The 11943-nt window shown below is 38.8% G+C and overlaps 1 protein-coding gene across 1 annotated transcript; it reads left to right on the forward strand.

Moving 5' to 3' along the window:
* The first annotated feature begins 566 nt into the window (after window positions 1-566).
* On the forward strand, window positions 567-10194 carry LOC137180292 (equilibrative nucleoside transporter 2-like). The gene is made up of 13 exons (XM_067585602.1): window positions 567-642; window positions 2011-2060; window positions 2211-2292; window positions 2457-2608; window positions 3528-3667; window positions 3815-3961; window positions 4618-4715; window positions 4976-5024; window positions 5148-5248; window positions 6115-6223; window positions 7334-7419; window positions 7879-8075; window positions 8397-10194. The coding sequence occupies exons 2-13, from the start codon at window positions 2032-2034 to the stop codon at window positions 8506-8508; spliced, it is 1302 nt and encodes a 433-aa protein (XP_067441703.1). The 5' UTR covers window positions 567-642; window positions 2011-2031; the 3' UTR covers window positions 8509-10194.
* The last annotated feature ends 1749 nt before the right edge of the window (window positions 10195-11943 follow it).

The following is an 11943-nucleotide window of genomic DNA, read 5'->3' on the forward strand; positions in this document are numbered from 1 at the left end:
CAAGTTGAACAGCTTTGGACGGAGGGTCCTGTGTCTAGTCTGCTGGAAAATAGAGGACGTCAGTTGAGTAGGTGGTCCTTCAATGTGGCCCAGGATGCATTGCGTTTACACTACTGAAATAATGTGGCCACGTGTGGTCCAGACCACCTCCAAATGTGGTCTGAGTGATCGGATCTCAATCCGTCCTCAATGCATCTTGGGTGCGTTTACACCTGTATTTACAGCTGTCCACTTGTGATCGGATCACCTGAGACAGATGTTAATACCAGGTGTAAAAGAAAGAGAGAGAGAGAGAGAACAGCTGTGGTCGAGGGAGCTAGAGAGTGAGAAAACCGTTGAATCAGATCAATGAAACGTTATTTTCTGATCTTATATCCTAGAACACAAATAAATACGCCCATAAACCCCCACACCTCCGCTCGACCCTACGGTTGAATACCGTACCCCCTAATTTGGGTCATGTTGGCGGGAATCGCATCTAATCGCTCCCTTACTTCCTCTAAAATTGCTTACCGGCAGAAGGCGGGCATATGAGTCATCCCGCCGTATATGCCTCTTTGATTCATTCAAACAGCACTGGTCCAGACAGACAGACGGTCCATACCGGTCCGACCCGGGACAAATACCCGCTCCGACTCTCAGGTGAGTTCTTTCCACCTTGTGTTTATCACTGTTTCCTGCTTTTAGTGATTTTAGTGTTTTGGCAGTTCAACACATGGTTTTTATTTTAGGCGCTAAACGGAAGGCGCGTTAAATACTTAAACTTGTCCGATAATTGAATTGAATCAAAATAAAAGCAATAAACGGTCAGACTGTTAGATTCTCACAACTCAACATGTTGAGTTTAATATCCTAAAAGAAAAAAACAAACCGGGACACATGTTGAAATAAACGTGCTGTCAGTTTACTTTCATTTTATTGACAGAGACTTTATATAGTTTAAAAGCTGCTCAGAGGATTCAGCTTCTGTTCAAACAGAAACAAGTTACTGACTTATATTAAATAAACAGATTCTTATATGTTAAATATCACCTGAAGGATGTAGGCAGGATATAGAGGTGTGTGTGTGTGAGACGCCACGTGTAGAGATTCTGATGACACAACCTGAGTCACAACCCGCCCACACTTTATTCTGAGGAATCCCGTAATCAAATGAAAATACATAGCAACGATGAAAATAATGGTGATGAAGTCACGTAGTCACTCTACACAGCCTACTATATTAGCCTACTATATTCATAACTTTGAACTGGCTGATTGTGGACATAGAGCAGTAAATTCATATAATATTTAATTTAATAAAATTGTAAACTTTTCCTGCTGGACAACTTTTCAGACTCTTTTCTTGCTTTAATCTCCGTGATTAAGAGGAATACAGATGTACATTCAGTAGCTGCTGTGTAGATTGTTTTCTAGTTTCTGGATTTTGAACCTGAACTTTTAAGCCAAAATGGACACTGAGTAGTAAAAATTAAGTTATAAAATATGAACATCTGCAATTCTTTAACAACTGGACAACTCCACCTGCTCTAAGATGTTTTCAGTTATTTGGAATTGTAATATTTTATTTATTTTACCCCTTTATTGATTTATTTATTGACCTAAAAGTGGTCAAGCTTGAATACAAATACATGTTTAATCTCATTTTTACATTCAGTGTTTTTCACAGAATTGCACTTTGTAGATTTTAAAGCCTAACAAACATGTTGAACATATGTCTTATATTTTTCTTAAACCTCCATCATTGACATCAGCGGGTCTGACCTGTAATAACATTCCCATCAGTCTCAGCATCACTTTGTGTTTGGTGCTAATTAGCGAACGTTAGCTTGCTGACACACTAAATTAAGATGGTGATCACGGTAAACATAGAGCTGGACATGTGCACGACACGTCCTCTTTACCAAAATAAGTGGAGAATAATGTGGATTTTAAATCTACTTGAGTTATTTTACATGTGTTATTAACACGCATTAGCAGGCTGACACTGACGTCATTGTCTTTGTGCAGAAACGTGACAGAAGCTGCAGGATGTTGAGCAAAAACACACCTGTTGACCGGTGAGTTTTGATGTTTTGTATTAAAGTGATAATAAAGAACATTTTCACACACACACATACACACACACACATATATATATATATATATATATATATAAAATGATGGTTTTTAAACTCAGCTCTGATCATCAAAGTGTTTTCTGTCTGCAGGGGTCAGGCCGTAGGCGCCATCATCTTCGTGCTCGGTCTGGGGACTCTGCTGCCCTGGAACTTCTTCATAACGGCGTCTCAGGTTTTCACTCTCACACCTTCGTCTTCATAATGCTGATCATTTAAGGAAGCATTTGGCTTTAAAGTAGATTAAAGAATACAAACTGTTAAAAAAAAGGTATAAAGTTGTTAATTTAATGTGAAGCTGTTCACTGATTCTTCTTCTTTTTTTTCTTCTTCTTAAAGTATTTCAACGAGCGCCTCACACTACCTAACATCACCGCTAATGGCACATCAAGTGTTCCGACTAAAGACTACAATTATGACAGCTGGATGGCGTTGCTTTCCCAGCTGCCCCTGCTGCTGTTCACCCTGCTCAACTCTTTCGTGTATCAGTGGTGAGTTAATGACACTGACTGGGACACACTGGGAACTCTGGGTGTAATGGTTCATATGTATTCATCCCGAACCCTTCGGTACGCTCCCTGACCCAAACAGTTACTGTCAAAAAAGTTTAATAATCCATTTACTCCAACGTGCAGAACATAGACTGTATAAAAATATGGACGTCACTCGTTGGTTTCTGAAGAGCGGTTTTGAAGCTCAAAGCGAGCCGCTCCGGCCGTCGCCATCTTGGCAGTGCCTGACGCCGCCTAACTCCCAGCCAATCAAAAATGGGCAAAGAGGTGGACCGAACGGCTGAAACAAGCCACCTAGCGGCTGGCAGACCTGTCACTCAAAGCAGCCATGTCCTTCATTATGCAGAACTTTATGACTTAATAAAATTTAAACTGGTGAGTTATAAAAAAATTCACCCCCCGTACAGTTGTCATGAAAGAGGAAATTAGCTACAGAGACCAAAACCGTTGTTTGTACCAGGCTGTAAACATGTTTATTTTTGCTGTAAAGTTGGGCATTTTAACATGGGGGTCTATGGGGATTGACTCGCTTTTGGAGCCTCAAGTGGTCGTTCAAGGAACTGCAGTTTTTGGCTTCATTTTTCAGCCCCGGAGGTTGCCGCTTGGTGCAGAACAATAATTCTAGTTACGAGTTCCACCTGTAACTTAGCTGTAGCATGCTAATGGATGTATGTTCGCCGTCGATGATGCTAATGATCAAATATCTCACGAATGTCAGAAATTCTGAAACCAGAAATTTAAGACAAGTGACGTTAAGATAGTTTGTTGTATCTGACTTAGAACACTTGTAAAAAAAAAAAAAAAATCTCAAAAAGTAAAAAAAAGAGAGGTTTAGGAGAAGAAAAATGAAAATGTGAACAGTAAGGTTATTATTTTCCCCCTCTCTCTCTCTCTGCAGGGTGAAAGAGCGCCTCCGTGTGGCCTTCAGCCTCGTCGCCATATTCCTCTTATTCACCCTCACGGCTGCTCTGGTCCAGGTCCCCATGCAGCCGGACACCTTCTTCTCTGTCACTATGGCAACCATCTGGTTCATCAACAGTGAGTTTACACATAAACTTCCACCAAAGTACTTTGAGTACTCGTGTTTCTACTGCCATTCAGCTACTGTACTACAACTACTACTAATACTGTGTGTGTGTGTGTGTGTGTGTGTGTGTGTGTGTGTGTGTGTGTGTGTGCGCGCAGCGTTCAGTGCGGTGCTGCAGGGCAGTCTGTTCGGCATGGTCGGCCTGTTTCCTTCTCGTTACAGCACTCTGTTCATGAGCGGTCAGGGTCTGGCCGGGACCTTCGCTGCTCTGGCGATGCTCTGCTCCCTCCTCAGTAAATCCACTGGTGAGATTATTTTCTAGTCTACAGTATATATATAAAATGGTTTTTCTCTGAGCCTGCGGTGATGTTTTTAATGTGCTTGTTTGGTCTGATGTGAAATCTAAAACCTAAAGATTTTTAATTTACGGTCACATATGATGAAGAAAAACGGCAAATTCTAACAGTTGAGAGGCTGAAACCGAAGAATATTTAGTGTTTCTACTTGAAAAATTAGTGAAACAAACTAATCGATTAATCTACAAATCATTGCAGCTCTAATTCATATTATTTTATACAGTACGTCTGTAAAAATACAAACATTAACATTATATTTACGACTGTAAAATATCCTGCTGAGTATGTATGTTGGTCACCAGAGGATGTAATTCTAAAATAACTCAAACTTTGAAACAATCTCAACTTAGGGTCCACTTACTTGTTTCTTCTGCAGCTTTTGAGGTTTGCTAACTAACTAAAAGCTCAACTTTTTAAGCCAACGTGGACAAGAACTTGTAAAAGTTCTGAGAATAATGGAAAGCTCGAACATCTACAGTTTCATGACAGCTACTGATGAGGATCATGTGATATTGTTGAAAGCTCCATGACATGATGAGGCTCTGATACGGTCAGATCGACTGGTCCTTTGGGTGTCGATGACTCTGATTTCTGTTCCTCTGCAGGTAACGCAGATGAAAAATCGTCTCCATTGGGATACTTCATCACTCCATGTGTGGCCACGCTGGTGACTCTGTTCTGTTACCTGCTGCTGCCGCACCTGGTGAGGAGTCCACACACTCACACTCACACACACTGACACACACTAACACACACACACTCACACACACTCACACACACACACTCACTCACACACACTCACACACACACTTTTAGACACACTCACACACACTCACACACACTCACACACACTCTCAGACACACTCACACACACTCACACACTCAAATCTCTTGAGCTTGTAGAATATCATCTTTCAGACCTTCAGATTATGATCTTCTAACAGTGTCGACTCTCCTTTGCAGGAATTTGCTCATTTTTATCTGAACAGAAGTCAGAATCAGGTCGTCACAGGTTGGTGTCTTTAAGTCTCGTCCATCATCATCATCACGACCTGCTTTGATCTTTAGTTATGGGTGAAATGAGGTTGAAATCTCAGATAAAGTCACTGACTGTTTTTTTTTTTTCCATATTAAGAGAAAAATGGTTTGAACAAAGACATGGAGGCCAACGGGATGACTGTCAGTGATCCAGAGGAGAGTCAGGAACGCTCGTCTGTCTTCGCCGTCTTCAAAAAGGTAAAAACACATCTTCATCTGTTTTTTTACTCTCAAAACATTCGTCCAGGTTGTTAAAAGACACAGAACGACATTTTTGTACTGATAATAGTAAAGATTTGAGTTTGGTGAAAGGTTGGAGCGAGTCTGTTCCAGCTGATGTGGAAAGTTAGGAGAGCAACCAATGATTATTTTCATTATCAATTAATCTGACAAGGATGTTCATGATTAATTAAGAGTCAAAGTTGACGTCTTTCGTCGTCTTCTTTTGTCCACCTCCCCCCAAAGATATTCTGTTTATGATATCTATTTATCTTTATGATATACATGTACGTTTATAAAATCGTTACGTTTGAGAAGCTGAAGCTAATATTTGGCACTTTTGATCCATTAACTAATCAATTAATCAACTAATTGTCGCAGCTCTGGATATGATTTAGATTTTTGATTAATTAACTTGACATCTTCAAATGTCCTTTTTTGTCTTAAAACAGTCCAAAACATGTTCAGGTTACAAATTTAACAGAAAAAAGAATAAAATCCTCACTTTTAAGAACCTGGAATCAGAGAAAGTTTGATATATTTGCTTGTTAATAGTTTTTATTCGTTTAAATTCACTTAATTCATTTGTTAATTTGTTAATGGAACTGTTGAGTTTACAGTCCTCGTTTTCACATCTTACTAATTCACCATTTCTTTTTGATCTATCTGAGTAAACTGCGTTGTCCAACATGCTCTTCTTGTTGTCTAGACTGAAACATTTGGTGGAAATAAGTCACAGTATGTGCAGGATGTCTGATGTTGCAGGTTTTAATAATCCTCAGGTTGTTCCCGACTCCAGATGTGTCCTTTTTCAAAGATAAAACATCTTCCTGTGTGTCCCCCAGATCTGGCTGATGGCTCTGTGTGTGACGTGTGTGTTCGCTGTCACCCTGGCGGTGTTTCCTGTCATCACAGTCCGCGTGAGGACTGTTTACAAGGACAACGCTGCCTGGGGTGAGACACCACATCAACATCCTAAAGGACATTAACACTGACATTAACAGAAAGCAGCCACCAACCAGTATCAGTCAGCTCTAGTCTTGTTTCATCACATGTAAAAAAGAAAAATGTCTGCCACAGCAACATATCTGCTCTGTAAATCAGTTGTTCTGTGAGAAAAAAAAATCAGAAACCCAAAGGAAGAAATTTATATTAATTCTTTGGATTCATGATGGCGCCCCCTAGTTTTATACTGGTCCGATTAAATACCGTTAGTTCCCCACTTATGCAGCTGGAATCCTTATTTTGATACAGCAAATCAAATCTTTGCATAAAGCATGTCGTTCCATCATCGGCAGAACAGACGGTCACACTGAGCCTGATTGCATCCTGCTACACAACACAAGAGCCACAGACTCTGAACAACAACCCGCATTAGCTTTCCTGCTAAAGTCTCCTTCTTATCTAACTTACGAACATGAACACACGTCTTCCTGCACCTTGTTGAACGAGCCCCCAAACAAATATTCACCTGGGAAAAGTGCACCGCTAATGTCAGATAGCAGGCTAGATAGCTAATTAGCTGCTCAGCTGCAGCACATTGAACAGCATGAAAACATTGCAAATGTCATTTAGCACCTGTTAGATGCTGGTTTGGTCGTCTTCAAAAAATAAGCAGTTTGTTTACTTTGTCTCCATTCATACGGTGTAACGCCGGCTGCCTGCCAGCTGCTGTCAATCAAACACAGACACCGACACGCCCCTCCTGCTGCTGTCAATCAAACAGACACCAACACACCCCTCCAGCTGCTGTCAATCAAACACAGACACCGACACGCCCCTCCAGCTGCTGTCAATCAAACACAGACACCGACACGTCTCTCCAGCTGCTGTCAATCAAACACAGACACCGACACACCCCTCCAGCTGCTGTCAATCAAACACAGACACCGACACGTCTCTCCAGCTGCTGCACTTTAGTTCTGAGACTGTTTGGATGAAAAGCCCCATATGTCAAAGAAAAAGAGATAGTAACAGCAGTAATGTTGTTGTTGTTGTTGTTGTTGTTGTTGTTGTGTACTTTGTATTCTGCAGTCACTCATTCCTGCTCTCCGTCTCTCACAGATAAAGTTTTCACCTGCGTTTGCTGCTTCATTGTTTTCAATGTCATGGACTTCCTCGGCCGCAGCGCCCCGTCTATCGTCCAATGGGTGAGTCTGCAGCTTTCCCTTCTAGAAAGATCCACATTAAAACACTTAAACACAAGACTTCAGTCCACGAAACACTTTAAACATTATGGGATTCCTGTTGGAGTTTTGCAGATATACATTAAAACAATAAAGTTAGGGTCCACTGATTATTTTTGAGTGACCGATTTATATGTTTATCTGTAAAATATAAAAAATCATAGACAAATGTTAAGATTTCTTTCTCAGTCTCAGTCAAGTAGTCTGTAACTAACATATATTATAATTGGTTATTTTCTAATAAATTATATAGCACTATGTTTGATCACAGAATTTCATAAATTCATGAGTACGCTTCCAGGACTTAATCATCTCGATATGCTATATGTATCTTATAAAAATGTTACATTATGTTGTCAATCAACCAAACCTAAAGCAGCAACAACAATAACTCAACAACGTCTCTGTGGATGTTTTGTTCAGCCGTCGAAGGAGAGCCCTCTGTTTCCTGCTGCCGTGTTGTCTCGTCTGGTCTTCATCCCTCTGCTCATGATATGTAACGTCCAGAACTCCAAACTCACCGTTGTCCTCAGTCACGACTGCGCCTTCATCACCGTCATGGCCCTGTTCTCCTTCTCCAACGGATACTTGGCGAGCCTCTGCATGTCCTACGCTCCACAGTAAGTTTGTTGTTGTTTTTTGTGTTTTTGCTGCAGTCCTGCTGTAGCTGTAAAGCCAAATCAATTAATCGATTAGTTGTTTGGTCTGTAAAATGTCCAAAAATTGTGAAAAATGTTGATCAATGTCTCCCAAAGCTCAAGGCGACGTCTTCAGATGTTGTTTTGTTCTTACCAACAGTCCACAACCCAAAGATATTCAGTTTATTGTCAGAGAAGACTAAAGAAACAAAAAAAATAAAAAAAAATAATAAGCTTAATTTCATGTTGATTGTTGCAGCTCTAAACTTATGGATGTGTTGTATCTGTGTGTGTGTCCGTCAGGTTGGTGCGTTTGAAGGACTGCGAGACGGCCGGCTCTCTGATGACCTTCTTCCTGGTTCTGGGTCTGGCAGTGGGAGCGTCGTTCTCCTTCCTGCTGGGAACACTGGTGTAGATGACTGACAGGCTGCAGCCCACAGGGACACATATGACCACATAAAACTTTATTGACCCCTCATTGGGAAATTTGGTTGGATTCAAACAAGGTGAAGAACGAACGGTGAAGTTTCATCCGGTCAGAAGTAAAATATAGGTCACAAATTAAAGCACTTTGAGTAATGATTATAAGTTATTATTGTTTACATATTTCCCACTTTTAGTCCCATTACTAGTTATGCAAAATCTACATGGAAATCCATACACACAGTTTATGTATTTGAAAATCTATTTGTACTGATAAGATGAGGTGAAGTTTATTTCAACAAGGCAACTCAAAGTGCTTTACATCAAACTTAAACAGACTTTATAAAAACACATTTCAATAGGATTTAAGAGTTCAATACGATAGAACTAAAATACATAAAACAGGAGAATAAAAATGAATGCCACATATGAATAAATAGTATTAAATAAATAAAAATATTAAATAAATACTATTAAATAAATATTAAATAGTAATTCAATTTAATAAAAGGTTCTGGCAAACAGTTTTCTGCAAGTTTGTTCAAGATATGTATAACTGTTAGAAATGGTTAGTAAACAGTGATTATCATTATATGATTACCTGTATTGTATATATATATATATATATATATATATATATATATATATATATATATATATATATATATATACATATATACCCCCCTCCCATGGGGGCGGTGGTGGTGTGTCTCTACCAGAGGCCTGCTGGGGGTTTGAGGGTTCTGCTCAGTATCTTAGCTGTTCCTGGGACTGCGCTCTTCTGGACTGAGACCTCAGATGTTGTACCTGGAATCTCCCAGTTTGTGGGTCACAGCCCCCAGTGCTCCAATTATATAGCAGCTGGATAGCTCAGTGGTTACACATATCCAGTGTGGACCCTTAGGCAAGGTCCTTGATGCTGCTGGCCTACCTCAGTATGAGTGAAACTCGCCCAGGTCAACAAGGTCCACGTCAAGTGTTGGGGTGTTGCTCTGATCACCACTGTTGCCTTTACTCCTCACATCTTTTCTAGCTCCTCTTTCAGCTGTTGGTATTTTTCGAGCTTCTCGTGTTCTTTCCTCCTGATGTTGCTGTATATATATATATATGATGATATTCAGAACAGATGAAAAAGGTGCAGCTATTCATGAATGTACAGAACCCAGAAAAAGTATTTTTGACACATAATTTGTACAACAAACGTGTCTCATTTATTTACTGTTTAACTCTACTGCTGAAAATCAACTCATAATGTATTTTTCTGTCAATCATAAATGATCAATGCAGCCAAAAACATTCTCCAGTTTTACGTGAAGATGCTACTGAATGAAAATACAGGTTTTTGTTTCTAATTTTAAGCAATAACGTAACTATTTAAAAAAGGTTGTATGTTTAAACAAACTTTCTTAAACATGAAGTTACAGTTTGTCTTTTGATGTTCTGAATTATTTTGTTTTTCTACTCGGGTTTTTTATTGTGTTTTATGACTTTATGTGATTCTGCAGGTTATTTTTTATAGGGTTAGGGTTAGGGTTAAAGACATTTTTTATTATTGAAGATATTTTTATTATTTGCTTATTGATTATTTATGTTTTTTTATACTATGAGGGTAGTAAGTTTATGAAGTGAAATCTTATTGCCTGTTTTTAATAAAATGCATTTATTGTCATTTCTTGTGTTTTTTCTGATCTGGTGGTGACGTTTCGCTTTCTGTGCAAAATGAGTGAAAATTAACAGCGAAGACTCATCAAGAACGAGCTGAATGTGTCAAATAAACTTTAAATATCAGTCGATTAATTAATTAGTCTTTACAGAAATTTAATCATCAGTTATTTTGATGATCAATTAATTGCTGTGAGTTATTTTTGAAGAATGAAAAAATGCTTCTTAACTGAATATTTTTGGTTTGTGAACAAAAGAAAACATTGTTTGTTGCATCTTGTGCTTTCGGAAATGGTGTTCAGCATTTTCCACCATTTTAAAGACCAAACGACTAATCGATTAACTGAGACAGATTAATAGATTTATCAATGAATGAAACACACCTGGCACAACACACACACACACATGTTTAGGTCACTTTGGGGACATTATGTAGAGTTACATTCATTTCCTGGAGATATACCATAACCATAACCACTGACCCAAAAATCTGCTTTTTTACCCTCAATTGGGGACACAGCTGTTGTCCCCAATTAACAGGTCTTTAGTCTCGAATTTGTCCCCAAAAGTGACCTATGACAGACACACAGCTGTATAGCAGTATATAGGCTGAGGCTTTCTCACCGCACACACCTGGCACAGCATGCACAATTTTTAAAGTGTAACAAAATATAAACAAGTTACTTTGGGAAACATTTTGTTTGTCAGATCATCTCATGGTCTTATTTTCCTGTTCTGTTCATTATAAGCAAGAATATAGATAAATTGTGCTTATTTTAAACTTAAAAATGATTTGTACATTGTAAGATAAATGTGGTGTAAAGTATATAAAATGTCAAAGTATACATATATATATTATGGTTATTGATGAGTAATAAGTCACTTAGCAGATAAAACATTTTACTGGATGATAATTAGTGTTAATGAATTCAAACACGAACATTAAAGGTGTAAACCTTTTCTAAGACATTAGGAGGTTTAATTCATATTAAAATACATATAAAAATAAATATAGTTAAGTAAAAATAAAATATCAATTTATTTTCAATAATAGATAGTAGATGAATAGAGCTGTTATTGCTGCAACTACCATTAAAGGGCGAGTTCACAATTTTTCAAGTGTGTCTTAAAACAACAGTCAGGAGCCCAAATGAACATTAAAGCTGTTTTTCTTGCTGTAATCATTCCTCCTGTTCATACTGACCATTAGAAGATCCCTTCATAATGACCTTACAATGGAAGTGATGGAGGACAAAATCCACAGTCCTCCTTCTGTACAAAAAAAATGTATTTAAAAGTTTATCTGAAGCTAATATGAAGCTTCAGCGTCCAAATGAGTCAAATCAAGTAGATATCTTTCAACGTTACAGTGTTTTTAGTGCCAAAGTTCCTCTTTTTGTTATTATACTTCCACCTGCAGCTCAACAGGGAAACACTGTCCGAGGAAACACAAAGAGGGAATTTGATGCTTAAAAAGACTGTAAATGTGTCAGATATCCACTTGATATGACTAACTCAGACTGCTGAAGCTGAATATAAGCTTCACAGAGACTTTTAAATGCATTTTTGCACTAAATGACTGTCTTTTAATAGCCAGTATGAAGAGGAGGAATGATTACAGCGAGGAAAACCTCTTTCATTGTTCATGTAGGCTTCTGACTGTCTCTGTCCCTCTGCTGCTGCTGCCTGTGTTTCCTCTCTCCTTCAGCTCGGCCCTTTCCTCTGACCTCCTTCCCTCCTGCTTCCTCCCATTCTTCAAATCCCT

Source organism: Thunnus thynnus, chromosome 3 (genome assembly GCF_963924715.1).
Source record: "Thunnus thynnus chromosome 3, fThuThy2.1, whole genome shotgun sequence".
In the NCBI taxonomy this organism is placed as follows: domain Eukaryota; kingdom Metazoa; phylum Chordata; class Actinopteri; order Scombriformes; family Scombridae; genus Thunnus; species Thunnus thynnus.

Bases quoted from the DNA above. Each gene is read 5' to 3' on its own strand.
- LOC137180292 (XM_067585602.1), top strand. From the start codon at position 2,032: ATGTTGAGCAAAAACACACCTGTTGACCG. The intron at 2,609-3,527 runs GTGAGTTAATGA...CTCTCTCTGCAG, and splicing joins AACTCTTTCGTGTATCAGTG to GGTGAAAGAGCGCCTCCGTG. The intron at 3,962-4,617 runs GTGAGATTATTT...GTTCCTCTGCAG, and splicing joins CCTCCTCAGTAAATCCACTG to GTAACGCAGATGAAAAATCG.